Here is a 16,326-nt window from a genome sequence, read left to right on the forward strand (position 1 = left end):
ATTGAACCTGCTAATGTTCTTAATTCAATTATTTTCTTTATTAAAAATATGCTTATATTTTCTTTCGGCCCTAGCGAATAAACTATGATAATCTTTATAATATACAATAACTTTTAAATTATCAGTGATAGATACTGACAAGGGATAAACAACATCATCATCAGTTTTTTCCCAAACATTCATGTCTTTTATCATAATTTTACAACATTTTACATCTTGGTTGAATTTATATCTAAATGATCCACTCGGAGTTGCATCTATATTCAAACCTTCATCACCAATCTGTATTAACTCACCTAATTCATTTTTGGTATAGAATTTAACGTATTCTGGAAGATTTCTTGACCTCTTATATTTCCATTTACCATCTTCGTTTCTTATTAAAACAAATCCTCCAGAACTAACAATAATAAATAGAGAATTTTGTTTGTTATATGTGACTGTTTTAGGATAAGGTTTTCCTGGTACTTGTTCATACACTCTTTCATAGTCGCAAAGTACTTGTTCAACATCTACTAAGAGTTTAAATTTAACCAAATTTGAATCATTAGTTGTAATAACGTATTCTTCTTTTTCTAGTTTACTTAGATTACCTTCCTCATTCATCTTTAAGAATTTGATGTCTTTACATTTTTTTATTTTTTTAGGTTTTTTTTCTTTTTTTTCTTTTTTATCCTTTTCTTCATCTTCTTCATCTTCAACTTCTCCTGGTTCTTCTTCAGGTTGATCTGGTACTTGGTCTCCATCTCCAGGTTCTCCAGGTTCTGGAGGTTCATCTTCTTCATCCGATCCAACCTCTACTGGAATAGTTTCTGGTTCTAATTCTGTAGGTTGTGTAGTTTGTTGAGTTGGTTCCTGTTGAGGTTGTTGAGTATGTTGTGTAGAGTCTTTAGACTCATCATGTGTAGATTCTTCAGTCTGTTCTTCTTTAGAGTCTTCAGGAGTAGGATCTTGTTGTGTAGAGTCTTGAGTTTCTTCAGTATGAGTTTCAGTCTCAGTTATTTTATTTGTTCCATCAGTAGTTCCTTGAGTAGTAGTTTGAGTTCTTTGACCTTGTCGTTTTAGTATGTGTATAGGATGTCTAATATGTAGATGACTTGGTTTATGTTCTTTTGTTGGCATATAAGTTGGTCTCTGAATTATAGGTCCTGGTATTCCTCTAGGTCTAAATCTAGGTGGTCCGTAAGTAGTTAATCTGATTTGTGGAATTGGCTGTCGTGGTCTAAATCTAGGAGGTCCACAAGAAGTAAATCTTATTGGTGGAATTGGAATAGGGTGTTGATGTCCTTGATCTGGTGGAGGTTGTCTAGGTTGATAAGGTATTGGATATCCTGGATATTGTTGTGATGTAGGTCCTTGAGGAGGTGGTTGAGGTCCATATGGTTGATGAATTGATATTGGTTGATGAGGTAAATGTGGTCGATGAGGTATAGGCTCTGGTATTTGTGGAGTAGGTCCATAAGGTAGTTGAATTGGTGGTTGTGGTTGATATTGAGGTCCATAAGGTTGTTGAATTTGTGGCTGTGGATGAATATGTTGTTCTGGTATATGAATTGGTGGATGAGGAATTGGAATTGGTGGTTGAGGTTCTTGATATGGCTGAAAAGGTTGTGGAATTGGTCCATAAGGTCCATACTGAGGTATTGGTTGAATAGGTGTTGGTATAGGTATATGAGGTGGTTGTGTTGGTATAGGTATATGAGGTGGTTGATAAAGTGGTTGCTGTATTGGTACATGTGCTTCATATGGATCAGGTATTCGTATAGTCACAGGTATTTGTGGTGGAGGTACCTGTGGTTGTTGAATTGGTATTGGTCCATATCCTGTTCCATACTGTTCTAGTTGTGGTCGTAATACTGGTTGATATCCATCTTGTGGTATTTGTATTATTGGTGGTATTGGTTGAGGTTGTTGTTTATATGGTTCAGGATAATATTGTTGGGGTTGATGTCCTGGATACTGAGGTTGATGTTGAGGTCCATAAGGTCCATACTGAGGTGTAGGTTGTTCTGGTCCATATCCGGTTCCATACTGTTGATATGATTCAAGCTGATATTGTTGATACGGAGGTTGTTGTAGTTCTGGTTGGTATGGTATATAAGGTATTGGTTCATACTGTTGATATTGAGGTTGTGGATGAGGTGGTACTGGTATTGGCTGTGTATGTTGAATTGGTTGATGAGGTTGATATTGAGGTGGTTCTGTTGAAGGTTGTTGTGTAGGTTGATATTGAATAGGTTCAGGTTGAGATTGATGCTGTTGATCAGGTTGTTGAGGGTGGGATTGAGGATGATTATTATTTTGGATTCCACCAGTTATATTAAAATTATCATCTTCATCTTCGCTATCACTATATGGTACTAGAGTCAAATTATTGAGAATTGATGGATCAAATGTATCTTCATCAGATTTATCTGCACATCTCACATATCCAATTAGTATGAATAATGATATATACAAATATGTCTTATATCTCATAATTAATAGAGTTTGAATAAATTTCTATTCATGGGGGATCTCAAAATTATTTACAGTATATAAAATACTACCGAATAGAGTTAATTATAAAATTTTAAATATATATCAGTTATGTTAATGAAGAATGTAAATTCATTTAAAAATGAGTTCCATCAATTAATTATATAAATAAATTAATTATATTGTATAAATATTTATTATATATATTAATCATATTAAAAAATTATAATAAATATACGAATAATACTATGATATTATATGTAAAGATAAATTTAGGTATATTTAGCTCTTCCCGTACTATTTTTTTTGGAAACCAATTTATATCTAGTAGACCTCCTTCCTAACAATATGTTATATCCGTTAAAGTTAATTAAAACATCCAATCTAGGAGTAACATAAATTGCTATTGGATGCCCATATTCTTCAGTTTTTTCCCAAACAACTATGCCTTCAACTATAATTTTAGTACACCTTTTATCTGGTGAAATTAAATATTTAAAAGATCCATGTGAAGTAAAACTAACAGAATAATCTTCTCTTTTCAAATCAATTTCAGAACCCTCAGAATCTTCGCCATACAACTTGATATTACTTGGAAGTTCTTTTACAGTTGTTTTCCATGAATCTTCAGTTCTCTTAATTAATATAAATATAGAAAGATTATTTATGACAAAAATGTCATTTCTTTTGCTGTGGGTTAATGTGGAACAATAGGGAGTTCCTTCTAAATGTTCATAAATAACATGACTGTCACAGACAATTCCCTCAAGATTTACCTTAAAGTCACATTTGAATTTATCTCTATCATTATATCTAATATTATAATCATTTCTTATCATTTCAATCAGATTTCCTTCAGGATTCTTCTTTAAGAATTTGACTTCTTTACATCTTCTAGGTGCTCTAATCTTTCTTCTTTTACTAGGTCGTTCTTCTTCATCTCCTGACCTATCTCGCTTATCTCGCTTATCACCAGGTTCATCTGATCTATCACCAGGTTCATCTGATTCAGGTTGTGCAGATTGATCCATTGGAGGCTGGTATGGTTGGTAAGGTTGATATTGTGGAGTAGGTCCATATGGTTGTGTAGGTTGTGGATACTGTACATAAGGAGCAGGTGGGTAAGGTTGGTATGGTTCATACTGTTGATATTGAGGTTGTGGCTGAGGTGGCTGATATGGTTGATAAGGTAGGTATGGTTGGTATTGTTGGTATGGTTGGTATTGTTGATATTGAGGTTGTGGTTGATATTGAGGTTGTTGTTGTGTAGGTGGTTCAGTAAGTTGTGGTTGATACTGAGATTCTGGTTGTTCATAAGGTACAGGTTGATACGGTTGAACTAGTGGAGTAGGTTCAGTGAGTTGTTGTGTAGGTTGTACAGATTGATCTGTTGGAGGTACATAATGTTGTATTGGTTGATATGGTTGAAATGGTGGATACTGTTCATAAGGACCTTGACGTTGATATCCTGGTTGTGTTTGAAATTCTGGATAATGCTGTTCCGGTGTTTGATAAATTGGTGGCTGACTAGACACAGTGGGTTGTGTAGGCTGTGGATACTGTTCATATTGTGTATGTTGTGGATGTGGTGTAGGTTGATAAATACGATGAGTTAGTGGTGTTGATACTTCAAAATTATAATTTTCATCTCCATCATCTGATGATACTTCAAAATTATAGCTATCATCTCCGTCATCTGATGATACTTCAAAATTATAACTTTTATCTTCGTCATCTGATGATACATCAAATGTGTAAGATTCATCATCATCTGGGGTAGGTTTATCTGCACATCTCACATATCCAATTAGTATGAATAATGATATATACAAATATGTCTTATATCTCATAATTAATAGAGTTTGAATAAATTTCTATTCATGGGGGATCTCAAAATTAACATTGTCAATTCAACAAATATTATATAATAAATAAAAATATGTAATTACATGGAGCTCTAATATATTTAAATTTAAAAGTTTCATTTACAAAAAATTACACACTAAACAGATATTTCAGGTGTGCAATTTCTATAATTGATAAAATCTTCTTTAAAACTCTTTTTAAAATATAAAGTTTTTAAAAATTAGAATAATTTGTAATCCCATAAATTTGCACTATGAAATCTTATCAGTAAATCTTATATATTCAATATTTAATAGGTTGTCCAATAGATATATAAAAAATTATAACTTATTTTATTAAAATATCAAATTGAATGATTTATATAAAATTATGTATATTTTTTCCATTTTTATTATTCATCAGTTAATTTTTGAGTCATTAATCATAAATTATTTTTTTTCACACTCCCAAATTACACAATTTCCAAATTTAATCATACTACACTTACTATCTCTTTTAAATGTATATATTCCGAAATCTTCATTATATTCAACATTATACATATCAATGGGCATCAAAACATTTTTACCTTCATTATCTTTTGTATACAGTTCAATACTTGAATTTATCTGACAATTAGAGCAGATCTCATCAAATGTGTGTACTTTTGAATGACTATTAATATCCGTAGGAATTTCATAGATTTCTTTTCCACATGTTTTAAAAACTTTAAAATTTTTTCTTGTAAAGAAAATTGTCACGTATTCTTCATTATTATAACTACTAATCAATACCTTGGATCCAAATTCATTATTTTGCGATTCCCAAATAACTTTTTTACCCTTAGTTACCTTGTTGAATGCGTAATCAGACATAGTTATATATTCAACTTTACCATCTTTATATATATATTTATATTCTGGAGTTAATTTAGGGTTATCAATATTTAATTCCACTAATTTAGGTTCATTTTGTTTTTTTATTTTTATTATGTTATTTATACAAGGGATTGATGTTTCAACAGATTTATAACTTTCAACTTGTTCTGAATACATTTTATTATTTGTAATTCCAATTTTGACATATAGATCTATAATTGTGGTAACATCTCATAATTAATAGATCTATAAAAATCAAATAATTACATAATTAAATTAGATTCAAGTATTTTAAATGAAAATAATAATTTGATTATAAAATCCAGTTGTTACACCATTTGCTATGTATATAATTCACCAGTTCAATGAAACTGAATTATCACAAAATTTATGTAACCATTTAATGTTAGAGACATTATAAATCAATATATATTAAGTTGAAAGTTGTAAATAATTAATTCAAGTTATTTTTCATAATTTTTAACAACAAAACTTTTGGGAATTAGTAAAGAACCATTGTCTAATCATTAAATTTATTAAGAAATAAAAAAAAATTATTTCCAATATTATCTAATATTAAACATAGATTAACATCTATATACTAATAATTTACGTACAAGTTATGAAAACTATATGGAGGGGTTTGAATAAATTTGTTATATAATAAATAATGAAAATTTAAGAGATGTATTAAAATATTAGGAACTGTGATCAAAAGAATATTTTAAATAAATGAGTAAAAAGGAAAATTGAATAACATAAGGTAAATTAAAAAAGGATAATAATTAATAAACAGATTTGTATATAAAATTATTTTATAATAACAAATATATGAATTTGAAATTTAATAAATACAATGCATTTAACCCAAATGATTATCCTGAATGGGGAATAAAAAATTATATTTATATCCTAACAATTATAAGCAAAATTACTTATGTTTATGACAAAAATAAAGTCAAATATAATTATATATAATCGAATTTCACATTAACTAACATGCTATAATTTTTTTAATATTTCAGAATACATTATTTGATACCTTCTCACTGATAATACATTACACTTTCTTTATTCTTTAAATTTCAAATTTAGGATACTGTTTCTAAAAATACTGGATTATAAATTTATCATTCTCACTTCAATGATTACTTTAATTTCGGGATATCTAAAACATTACCAACCAATTATGGCTAATGTTTAATTTTAATAACATCGCACCTATCGCAATAATCTCATCTATCGCAATAATCTCATCTATCGCAATAACACATCTATCGCAATAATCACATATCACATCTATCGCAATAATCACATATCACATCTATCGCAATAATCACATATCACATCTATCGCAATTATCACATCAACTCTCAACTATCGCATTTATCGCATTAATATCTCACTCCTAAATATTTAAATTATATTGTTTCACATACATATTTGAATGGTCAAACATCGTAACATCTCTGAATTGTGTAATGATTTTAAGAGTTCTGTGAATAGTAAGTATGATTCAACTCATCATTACTGGGAAAGTGAATCATACTCCAAGGTTTACTTCAAGGATCCATACCGTGGTAAAAAATTTAAATATTATGACTCCAGCAGTGTTTTGAAATACTTTTTCTTTCACTGGGTAACTAAATGGGCATATTATGTTTCCAAACAATATGTAGAGCCATATAAGTTACATCCACTTCCTGTTGCTGATCAGGTTCTACGTTGGCAACCAATTTTTTCAAAACACCTCAGCGATGGCCTACTTAGTCTGGAGTCATGTGAATTTTCCAAATTTAAGGGCAGTGATGTAAAACCTGTTAAGTCGGTTCTAATGCGGGCCTTACTATTATCATTTGGAAAACAAGCTTTGTTTGGTCTACTTGGCATTCTTGTTACTAATTTGTTTAGTATGAGCATTGCAATCTTGATTAAACATTTACTTGACACATTGAACACTAAGTCGTTTACTCTCGTGAAAATATTTTTGTTTCTATTTGCTATAATAGGTTTACAAATTCTAGATGGACTACTAATCGAGAACTTCACCTATTATCTAAACAGATTAAGGCTTACATGGGAGTACTCAGTTGCCATAAGTTTGTTCCAACATTCATTCTGTTATAGACGCAACTTTAATAACAATGTAAATGGATCAAACTCCTTGAATGTTTGTAACAGTGTCCTACACAGTTGTTCCCCTGATTCCAATTGTTCTAAAAACCCATTATACTGTCCTGCAAGAAGATACCAAAACAAAGATATTACTCCACTCATATTTACTCTTGTTTACTTTGATTCATTTTACATTGGAATGTTTTTAGAATCTTCAGTACCAATTGTCAACTTCTTGTCAAATTTCATTTATGGAATAATATTAATTTCATTACAGATTAGGGCCAATTTATGGGTCTTGTTCTTAGTTGGAATATTTTTCACATTTTTGATGATCATTGTTGAGATCATAAATACTTATTTGTTAAATTTCATTTTTGCCATAAGAGATGACAGGATAAGGCAGTCTGATGAAATTATATCTGAGTTACCTCTGATCAAAAAGTTACTTTATGATGATGTTGCCATTAACATTATTACTAAGACAAGGAATAGTGAACTAATGTTAATTTTGGCAAGAATGTTCTTAACCATATTCAATAAGTCATTATACGTAATTTGTACAAACTTATCATTCTATGTCTTGATGAGATATTTTGTGAAATCAGTTAGTGATGCAGAAGTTATTACTGAAATTGATACTGCTGGCTTCTTGTCTACATTTTACATATTTTTCAGGATTATCAATTCAATGTTCTTGTTCTCTCATGGATTTAGAAATATAGCTTGCTCTTACGTATCATTTATTAGGGCTAAGAAATACGTTCAAGCCTGTTCTCCTAACTTTTACATTAGTGATAACAAGTTCACAGGTTCTACAAAGATGTCAAGCGAAGTTCCAGATGTAACTAATGAGATTGACAAGGATGTAGTAGTTTTATATAAGGATGCTTCTTTCTCATGGGTCAATAACAGGAAGGATCTTGTCAACAAGAATAATGAGGTTTATTTGAAGAATGTTAACTTCCAGCTTAAGAGGGGTGAAATTGCAATAATTACGGGTACTCAAGGTTGTGGTAAATCTAACTTCATCAAATCAGTACTGGGTGAGATGACACTGGTCAGTGGTTGTATGGCTGTAGTTCCTCTCCATACATCAATGCCTATATTTTATGCTTCTGAATATATATGGCTTCAACAAGGAACTATTAGATCAAACATAACGTTTGGATATAGATTTGATGAGGATATTTATAACTCAGTCATCAAGGGGCTTGAACTGGAATCTGATATATCATCATGGGAGAAGGGTGACTTGAGGGTTGTTTCAGATAATGCTCATTCACTCAGTGGTGGTCAGAGAGTTAGGATTGAAATGGCCAGAGCAATCTATGCCTATCTTATATTTAGTAAAGTTAACAAGGATTATAATAGTCAATGTTCATTCCTGATGTGCCTTGACGGACCATTTAATGTTTTGGATCCTTATGTTTCTAGAACTGTTTTCAACAATTTGTTCAATTCTAAGACTGGATTGCTTGTTAAGGATGACTTAGCTGTTATTCTTTCATCATCAATAACTTTGCTTGATAAGTGTATCTCATCAGAAAAATTAACTGAATATCACAAAATTCCCATATACCAGATTGATAATAAATCACTGTATTTCCACTCTTATTTGTCAGATTTCTTTAGGGACAAAAAAACACAAAGCGATTTTGAATATATCACACCACCATCAGGTCCTTACAAGCTTAATTTCTTCACTAAGGATTTGATGAAACTATGTTATTCAGTATCTAACACCAGACTTGGACGTCGTCTTGTTACAAAATCCAAATATGAACGTTCATTAAACTCCATTATTGAAGAAAATCATTCTAAAGATAAAATTAATCCATACCTAGTATATTTCAAAGCATCTGGTTTTACATTAGTCCTTTTTATTCTATTAACAGTTGCATCAAGCGTTATGGACAATTCTAAATTTGTTCTCGCAACCAACCTCTCAGATTATATATCCAATAAAACCAAAGACTTCAATAATGGTCTCTTAGTTGACATGTCAGAAATTAAATCACACACCAATTCTGCCCTGAATACAATACTGGTAATTGTATCAGTTATTACGTCATTTTCATTAGTATCAATACTGTTATTTACTGTATCTTGTCTAGTGGCATCAAGAAGAATTCATGAATATTGTCTCAACTCAGTGTTTAAGAATAGTTCATCAGTAATCAAAATCAAGAAACAAATTAACCAAATCATAACTTATTTTTCAGCTGATATTTATTTCATCGATGAATATGTTGGAGAGATGATATCATCTGCCTCGTTGTCTTTCATTCAGACAGCCATAGCCATTGGAACCTTATTCTATACAATTCCCTTATCAGTTCCATTTATTTTTGTATCTTTGATTATTGCCTTTGAATTCATTGTATCAAAATATGTTATAGCTTCGAGGAATCAACATCTTGGAGATTTAGAGTCTTTATCACATATTAACACAGCTTGTGAAAATGCTATACTGGGATCACCCATTTACAGAAGTTTTAAAAAGGAATGGGAATTACTTAACGATCTGATTGAACCAACAGACTATAAGTTTAGGTGTAGATTTTTGGCTTTTACCTTAGCAAGTTGGACTTCAGTTTTGTTCAATTGGCTATTCTCAGTTACAACCGCTCTATTCCTGGCGGTTATGATGATAATTGATAAGTTTACCGAATTCAAAATGAACGTTGGTTACTTTGGATTAGGTCTATCACTGAGTAGCAGTGTTATTAAATCATTCAACAATTGTTCCTTATGTTTCGCTAGGTTACAAGTTTTCATGTGTTCAGTTCGAAGATTCCAGTGCTTTATTCCACCTGGCACCAAGTGTGTATTTGATAAGTTCCGTAATGTTCACGAAGAGGATATAGTTATTAATTCTAGCAAACTTGAGGACCAAGTGGATAAGAAGATGTTACTGAAGAAAAGAGCACTTGAATTCAAAGATACAAAACCCAATTTAATAAAGAGGATGATGTTTAGGCCAAAAATTAACATTATTGATATTTGCAAATATCTTCCATCAGAGCATAATGGTATAGTATTGAAGGATCTTTGTGTATATACCACATCTGAGATGAATAAGGAAGGTCTTATCCTCAATAATATAAATGCCACAACATCTAGGTCAGATATTATTGGTATCATTGGCAGAACTGGAGCTGGTAAGACAACTCTATTATCTGTTCTGCAAAATACCGCAAGGCATAGATCTGGTCAAGTCCTGCTGGATGGCAGAGATTTGAAAGATATTCCCAAGAGTGTCATTAGGCACATTATTGGTGTTCTACCTCAGCTTCCATTTGTTTTCAAAGGTTGGACTATTAGAAGGTTCTTGGATCCAAGGAGACTATTTACAGATGATGAGATTAATGACGCTCTCCATAAATGTGGTCTCCTTGAGTTTGTTAATAACCTTCACGGTGGAAGAAAATTAGATACTATAATTGCTCCTAAACCCCTAAAATAAAAGACCAAAGACAAATCTGAATCCTCTAACAATGCTAAAGCTTTCTCTGAAGAAAGTTCAGTGACGTTAGATGACCTTAGCTCAGTAGGTACTATGTTATCTATAACTCAGCTAAGAACACTTTGGTTTGCCAAACTAGTATTATGCAGACATCTATATAGGATGTTAATCATTGATGAACCTCCATCTGATAATTGTTCAGAAGACGGTTCTGAGGTTCAAGATATTGGAATACCCATCTACGAATTATTGGACAAATATTTCAAACATTGTACATGTTTTGTTATTGCACATTATGCAAACGTTCTTAAATCTTGTACATCAGTTTGGGTAATGCATAATGGTAAACTTATAAAAACTTGTAAGGCCTCAGAAGTATCCAAAAATGAATCGATATCAAACATCATAGAGGAGATGGTCAACAAATATTCAAACTAACCTAATGCAGTAATATTTAACGCCTAATGGCATTGTGTTATTAATTTTAAGTCTAATAAATAAATATATATGTTCTTTAATTTTTAAAAGATTAGAGTTCATTATTTATTACAAGTTTTAAAAATGTCATTTAAACTGAGATGATCCTAAGGTGTCAAGTGAATTTGTAAAATATGTCGAATAGTCAGCATGATTAAATCAAATAGAGAATATACATATATTTAAATTAATTAAACATATTATAAAATATATTCCATTATATTAAGAATCCTATTCATGGGGAATATTATTTAATACTTATGCTTAATTAAATCTGAATCATACTTTATAATTTGTGATTGAGTTTAATTATTGATATAACTATATATCTCTATTCATCTTTAAATGTGTACTGTTTCATGTGATTTATATTAAGAAATTATTTTAACCTTTATTACTTAACAAATATTCATGTTATATTTTATATTATACAAAATCAAATCCCTTAAGCTTTATTGTTAATTTATAATATTTTTTCAGGTCTCTTAAATCTTTTTCAGTTAATGTTTCTTTATTAACTATTTCTACTCGTTTTTTTGACATTTTCCATTTATCATAATAATATCTGTCATGTCTGGTAGCATGATATTCATACAATGTGTTGGAGTATGCGTATATATTGTCTATTCCTTGTGTTTGAAAATATTCAACTATAAGAAAATTTGACTTATCCTCAGCACTAACCTTTAAAATATCATATGAATACCATTTAATATTATTAATTACATGATTTCCAATAACTTCAGCCTCTGAATCATAATATCCTACTTTTGTTAAATTCATGGATTTAACATATTTATATAGATTATAATCCCAGTAATTATCACTGTAATCATAATAAACATCGAAACTTATTTTTTTAATTTTATTTTCTTTTAATAATGGTAATGTTTGTTTAATGCTATAAATAACATACTTCCTATTTTTCTTCGTTCTTATTTCAGCTCCTAGTGGAAGTAAATTTACAACCTCCTCATATATATTAACATTGTAGTCAAAATTATTAATCTCATTCATTTTGGTAAAGTAAGGTTTCAAAGATTCACTAACATTCTTATAAAGACACATTACAGGTTGAAGTATTATAAACTTCCACTCATCATTTGGTTTCTTTTGAAATCTAAATACATAGAGTGTGTTGGTATATAAATACAGATTCAATTTATTATCTTCCTTACTGTATTCTATGAGCTTTACAAAATGATAATATCTGTTATTTAAATCTACAAGAGTTTTGCCTTGATATTCCACTAGGCTGTAAGAACCAGATTCTTTGGTAGTTGAAGAATCTTGAAATTTGGATACATCAATTCTGGTTCCTGTCGTTATTCCTTTTTTATAATCTCTGTTTATTGTTTCAATTTTCTCCTTTACGTAATTACGCGTCAGTATCGTTACTTCTTCATAGGTCATCAATTCTATTTCTACATTAGTTACTTTAATTTCTTTGGGCTTTTGAGTATCCGCTGTATTAAGTCTTTTAACTTGTTCGAAATAATTTTTCAAATTCTGGTTTGTTTTATGGGAATCTGCTAGTGTTACAGGTTCTTTGGACACTAGTTCCCATCTATAATCATACTTGTAGTAGTTATTTCTGAAATGGTAAACATACAAACTGTTGGTATACAGGTAAACATCCATATCATGATTGTTCTTATAAAAATAAATTGCTTTATGAATTAACACATCTTCCTTTTCGAATTCAATAATAGGTCTTCCATCATAATAGATGCCTATCAAGGCACGAAATGGTTTTGTCTCAACAACTATCTTAGTTTCCAGATCACCATTAATAATTAGACCAGTTTTTTGTTTACCATCCATATAACTATATATATCAAATTGAAACCTTTTCAATATTTTCGATTTCAACTGAATATTGTCATACTTCAACGTTGGCATTTCATAGGTTTCATTACCTTGAACTTTTATTGTAACAATGTCTGGTAACAATTTAACAATATCTTCATTAAGTTTTAGTTTGGGTTCCTTCTTCCATTTGTGATCTATTAGATTCTCCTCAAGAAGTTCTTTATCAGGATCAAACCTAAATAATTATTATGGCTATAGAATATTTATAACTTACTCATACAAAAGTACATTTATTTTTTCATTAAATTCGTTATTTATATCTGTAAGATTCTCATCAGTATTAAAGTGTTTCCAAGTATCACCCTCAAGTTTATAATACAAAATAGAATTTTTGCTTACAATAGTAATTAAGCATGGTTTAGTATCTTTTATTCGATAGACTCTTATACAATCTATCTTTTTTGGTAAATTCTTCAGTTCAAAAATTGAATTACCATAATATAAATTATCCGTAAAGAATTTTCTATCATTCAAAGCTTTATGTATATTACATGAGTAATTTTGACCATGTTTTATAAGCTTTAAATCTAATCTATTTTTAATACGTTCTACTCCATTAGGTCCAAGACAATAATTATCAATATTATAGTAATCCTGGTCCTTTTGTGTTTTAATATTAGCATCTATAGTAATCTTGAATCCATTCCTGCAGGCGTAATAATTAAGCTTGTTAAGTAGATTTTCATAATATGATGGATCATTTAGAGGTACCATAAGTAATTTATACCACTTTCTTACATTACAATTACCATAATACAGCCTTTTATTGTAAGTATACACCAACTCAATCATTAGAGGAAAGTCATTATAACTGTAAACATATACTCCATATACCTGTTCTTTGTTAGGAACCTCTAGAATGACCTCTTTGTTAGGTGTGGATGTTTCAGTTACAGTCTTCAGAACATCATTTCCATACTTAAGTTTATTTAATTTGTATGAACCAAGGTCATAATACCTTAATACAAAAATTTCTAGACCATTTCCTGATAAATGAAGTTGATTAACAGAAACATTCAACGAATTACTAGTGTAGTTTTGAGTTTGTTTTATATCTACATCAACAGCATTATCGGAACCAGGATGAAATTTATGATTTATATTAGAAATGTTTTTACCTGAAAATATAGCTTCTACACTTAGTGATGATTTGTTTTCATTCAATAGCATAATTGTTGATTTTTCAAGATTTAAGTGGATTACTGTTGGATTATCCAATACCCAAAGAACAGAGGCAGAGATCAAAAGTTGATCAGAAGTTAGAAGAGGATCAAAATATATTACTTCATCATCATAGTACAATTCCTTTAACAAGAAAGGTTCAACAGGTTGATGCTTGTAAAAATTATCAGAGTCATCTTTGTAAACATTTATCTCATTTCCTCCTTTACGATATTTACTTATTTGTCCAATATCTAATTCAAAACAATTAGAACTCAGCACAAATAAACCAATACCCAAATATAAGAAAAATGTGTATGTATTTTTCATGGAAATTAAAAATTCATATACACCATTGTATATTTATGTATACCTTTTTATTGTTAATTATAGAGCTAAACTCGTATTTGTTAATATATAAATTATAAAATACTTATGTACATACTCTATTGATTTTATCCTTATTACTATGAATTGCATTTCTAAATAGCTTTAGTATGACCCTACAATGAATTTCGATATTAAATATATCTCTCCAAATAATGTATAAAAATTTACATTTATATGTTTTTTCACTTTATTAATAATTTACCTTTAGATTGAGATTATATTTCCAAGGGTTATTTTTTAATGATACTAATGAACTATTATCGGCATTAAATAAATATCATCGAATTTTGTAGTTAGGAGTTGGTTTTTATCAACATTAATAATAAGTGTATTAATTAAATATATATTTAGTATGTATATTTTTACCTAGATTAGGTAGATCCATCATTATGGTATTATATAATAATAATATATAAATTTATAGCTAGATTAAGAGTATTAAGATGGTTCAAATTATGACTGGTGATATGTTTCCCATTGGAACTCTTCTAAAATATAATATATTCCCATGAATATTATCAGAACCCGAAAATTTAACTGAATAAATTTAAACTCACCATATTGTTTTGTGATTAAACAATAACAAAATGGCTAGGAGTTAATATCTGGTGATTTTATCCTACCTTGTCCTTGTTAACCTCAAAAATTTAAAGATCAAGTATCAATATATTCAGATAAATAAAAATAAAACCAATTTATGTTATAATTATTAGCTTTATATTAATTCAACAGTCAAATATTTCTTTAATGAAATAAAGCACCATCGGAGGAAATATTTAAAATATTTACTATTTAATCGGAGATGAACTGATTTAAAGTGGATTACCTTGGTAATTATATTAGAATTTTATGTTATTTTTATCTCTATTCTGTAAAAATATATCATTTTATTTAATAAATAATACATAAGGTTTTGGCAATTCATTGTAGTTTAAGAAATTAGATGTTGTTAAATTATTTGGATAAAACTTAAATTTGTGATTCATTTTGCAAATAGTTAATATCTTATCAATGCCGATTTAGCATTTAAAACTATTTGATGAATATAATGAGACATACAGTTATTAAGAATAGGAGGAAAATTCCAACCATAACAAGAATGGTTTTTGTTTTTGAACTAAATTCCATAATTCTGAATGGTTTTTTGCCTAAACGTAATACATACTTGTCCTTCAAACCATCCTTATCAACTTCATATTCAGATTCTTGAGGATTATATTCATATTTCTAATAGCATCAAACCAGTCAATAAAATGAATAAAAATGCATTTTACGAATAAGTATATGTAATTAGGGGACTATTAAATCAAATTATTTTTTTCAAAAAGAATTTATTTTTGTTATGTTGATTGACTTATTAATTAATTTTAATATAAGTTATTGCTACTTAGGTTAGAATAAGTGGATTAGTATGGTACTGTATAACGTAAATATTAGATATAAAATTAGTTTAAATCATTTTAATTATATAAAAATCTATTATAAAATCTTGTTTAAGGGTTATGATTATTTTATTAAGTTAATTTTAATGCATTCACATATATTTAGATTTTCACTATTGGGATCTTCATTATTCTTTATTATTAGTTTATTTTTTACATATTTTTATTGTTTAATTTAATACACGATATTAACAATTAT

The 16,326-nt window shown here is 29.3% G+C and overlaps 5 protein-coding genes across 5 annotated transcripts, besides 16 other annotated features; 1 reads left to right on the top strand and 4 right to left on the bottom strand.

Moving 5' to 3' along the window:
* Positions 1-24: 24 nt before the first annotated feature.
* On the bottom strand, positions 25-2,478 carry TA17535 (Theileria-specific sub-telomeric protein, SVSP family, putative; the record flags this gene model as incomplete). Its single annotated transcript, XM_949632.1, has 1 exon — positions 25-2,478. One exon carries the CDS (start codon positions 2,476-2,478, stop codon positions 25-27), a length of 2,454 nt encoding a protein of 817 aa, XP_954725.1.
* Positions 2,419-2,478: a sequence feature (Signal peptide predicted for TA17535 by SignalP 2.0 HMM (Signal peptide probability 0.951, signal anchor probability 0.026) with cleavage site probability 0.914 between residues 20 and 21).
* A 272-nt stretch (positions 2,479-2,750) lies between these two features.
* TA02740 (Theileria-specific sub-telomeric protein, SVSP family, putative) lies at positions 2,751-4,328 on the bottom strand (the record flags this gene model as incomplete). Its single annotated transcript, XM_949633.1, has 1 exon — positions 2,751-4,328. The coding sequence occupies one exon, from the start codon at positions 4,326-4,328 to the stop codon at positions 2,751-2,753; it is 1,578 nt and encodes a 525-aa protein (XP_954726.1).
* Positions 4,269-4,328: a sequence feature (Signal peptide predicted for TA02740 by SignalP 2.0 HMM (Signal peptide probability 0.965, signal anchor probability 0.019) with cleavage site probability 0.925 between residues 20 and 21).
* A 444-nt stretch (positions 4,329-4,772) lies between these two features.
* On the bottom strand, positions 4,773-5,378 carry TA02735 (SfiI-subtelomeric fragment related protein family member, putative; the record flags this gene model as incomplete). Its single annotated transcript, XM_949634.1, has 1 exon — positions 4,773-5,378. The coding sequence occupies one exon, from the start codon at positions 5,376-5,378 to the stop codon at positions 4,773-4,775; it is 606 nt and encodes a 201-aa protein (XP_954727.1).
* A 1,270-nt stretch (positions 5,379-6,648) lies between these two features.
* Positions 6,649-11,223, top strand: TA02730 (ABC transporter, putative; the record flags this gene model as incomplete). The annotated part of the gene is made up of 2 exons (XM_949635.1): positions 6,649-10,738; positions 10,838-11,223. 2 exons carry the CDS (start codon positions 6,649-6,651, stop codon positions 11,221-11,223), a joined length of 4,476 nt encoding a protein of 1,491 aa, XP_954728.1.
* Positions 7,066-7,134: a sequence feature (12 probable transmembrane helices predicted for TA02730 by TMHMM2.0 at aa 140-162, 175-197, 273-292, 299-318, 328-350, 401-423, 438-460, 838-860, 901-923, 959-981, 996-1018 and 1083-1105).
* Positions 7,171-7,239: a sequence feature (12 probable transmembrane helices predicted for TA02730 by TMHMM2.0 at aa 140-162, 175-197, 273-292, 299-318, 328-350, 401-423, 438-460, 838-860, 901-923, 959-981, 996-1018 and 1083-1105).
* Positions 7,465-7,524: a sequence feature (12 probable transmembrane helices predicted for TA02730 by TMHMM2.0 at aa 140-162, 175-197, 273-292, 299-318, 328-350, 401-423, 438-460, 838-860, 901-923, 959-981, 996-1018 and 1083-1105).
* Positions 7,543-7,602: a sequence feature (12 probable transmembrane helices predicted for TA02730 by TMHMM2.0 at aa 140-162, 175-197, 273-292, 299-318, 328-350, 401-423, 438-460, 838-860, 901-923, 959-981, 996-1018 and 1083-1105).
* Positions 7,630-7,698: a sequence feature (12 probable transmembrane helices predicted for TA02730 by TMHMM2.0 at aa 140-162, 175-197, 273-292, 299-318, 328-350, 401-423, 438-460, 838-860, 901-923, 959-981, 996-1018 and 1083-1105).
* Positions 7,849-7,917: a sequence feature (12 probable transmembrane helices predicted for TA02730 by TMHMM2.0 at aa 140-162, 175-197, 273-292, 299-318, 328-350, 401-423, 438-460, 838-860, 901-923, 959-981, 996-1018 and 1083-1105).
* Positions 7,960-8,028: a sequence feature (12 probable transmembrane helices predicted for TA02730 by TMHMM2.0 at aa 140-162, 175-197, 273-292, 299-318, 328-350, 401-423, 438-460, 838-860, 901-923, 959-981, 996-1018 and 1083-1105).
* Positions 9,160-9,228: a sequence feature (12 probable transmembrane helices predicted for TA02730 by TMHMM2.0 at aa 140-162, 175-197, 273-292, 299-318, 328-350, 401-423, 438-460, 838-860, 901-923, 959-981, 996-1018 and 1083-1105).
* Positions 9,349-9,417: a sequence feature (12 probable transmembrane helices predicted for TA02730 by TMHMM2.0 at aa 140-162, 175-197, 273-292, 299-318, 328-350, 401-423, 438-460, 838-860, 901-923, 959-981, 996-1018 and 1083-1105).
* Positions 9,523-9,591: a sequence feature (12 probable transmembrane helices predicted for TA02730 by TMHMM2.0 at aa 140-162, 175-197, 273-292, 299-318, 328-350, 401-423, 438-460, 838-860, 901-923, 959-981, 996-1018 and 1083-1105).
* Positions 9,634-9,702: a sequence feature (12 probable transmembrane helices predicted for TA02730 by TMHMM2.0 at aa 140-162, 175-197, 273-292, 299-318, 328-350, 401-423, 438-460, 838-860, 901-923, 959-981, 996-1018 and 1083-1105).
* Positions 9,895-9,963: a sequence feature (12 probable transmembrane helices predicted for TA02730 by TMHMM2.0 at aa 140-162, 175-197, 273-292, 299-318, 328-350, 401-423, 438-460, 838-860, 901-923, 959-981, 996-1018 and 1083-1105).
* A 465-nt stretch (positions 11,224-11,688) lies between the features above and the next one.
* TA02725 (uncharacterized protein) lies at positions 11,689-14,625 on the bottom strand (the record flags this gene model as incomplete). Its single annotated transcript, XM_949636.1, has 2 exons — positions 11,689-13,309; positions 13,349-14,625. 2 exons carry the CDS (start codon positions 14,623-14,625, stop codon positions 11,689-11,691), a joined length of 2,898 nt encoding a protein of 965 aa, XP_954729.1.
* Positions 14,539-14,607: a sequence feature (1 probable transmembrane helix predicted for TA02725 by TMHMM2.0 at aa 7-29).
* Positions 14,560-14,625: a sequence feature (Signal peptide predicted for TA02725 by SignalP 2.0 HMM (Signal peptide probability 0.846, signal anchor probability 0.115) with cleavage site probability 0.569 between residues 22 and 23).
* Positions 14,626-16,326: the final 1,701 nt, after the last annotated feature.

Source organism: Theileria annulata, chromosome 3 (assembly GCF_000003225.4).
Source record: "Theileria annulata chromosome 3, complete sequence, *** SEQUENCING IN PROGRESS ***".
In the NCBI taxonomy this organism is placed as follows: domain Eukaryota; phylum Apicomplexa; class Aconoidasida; order Piroplasmida; family Theileriidae; genus Theileria; species Theileria annulata.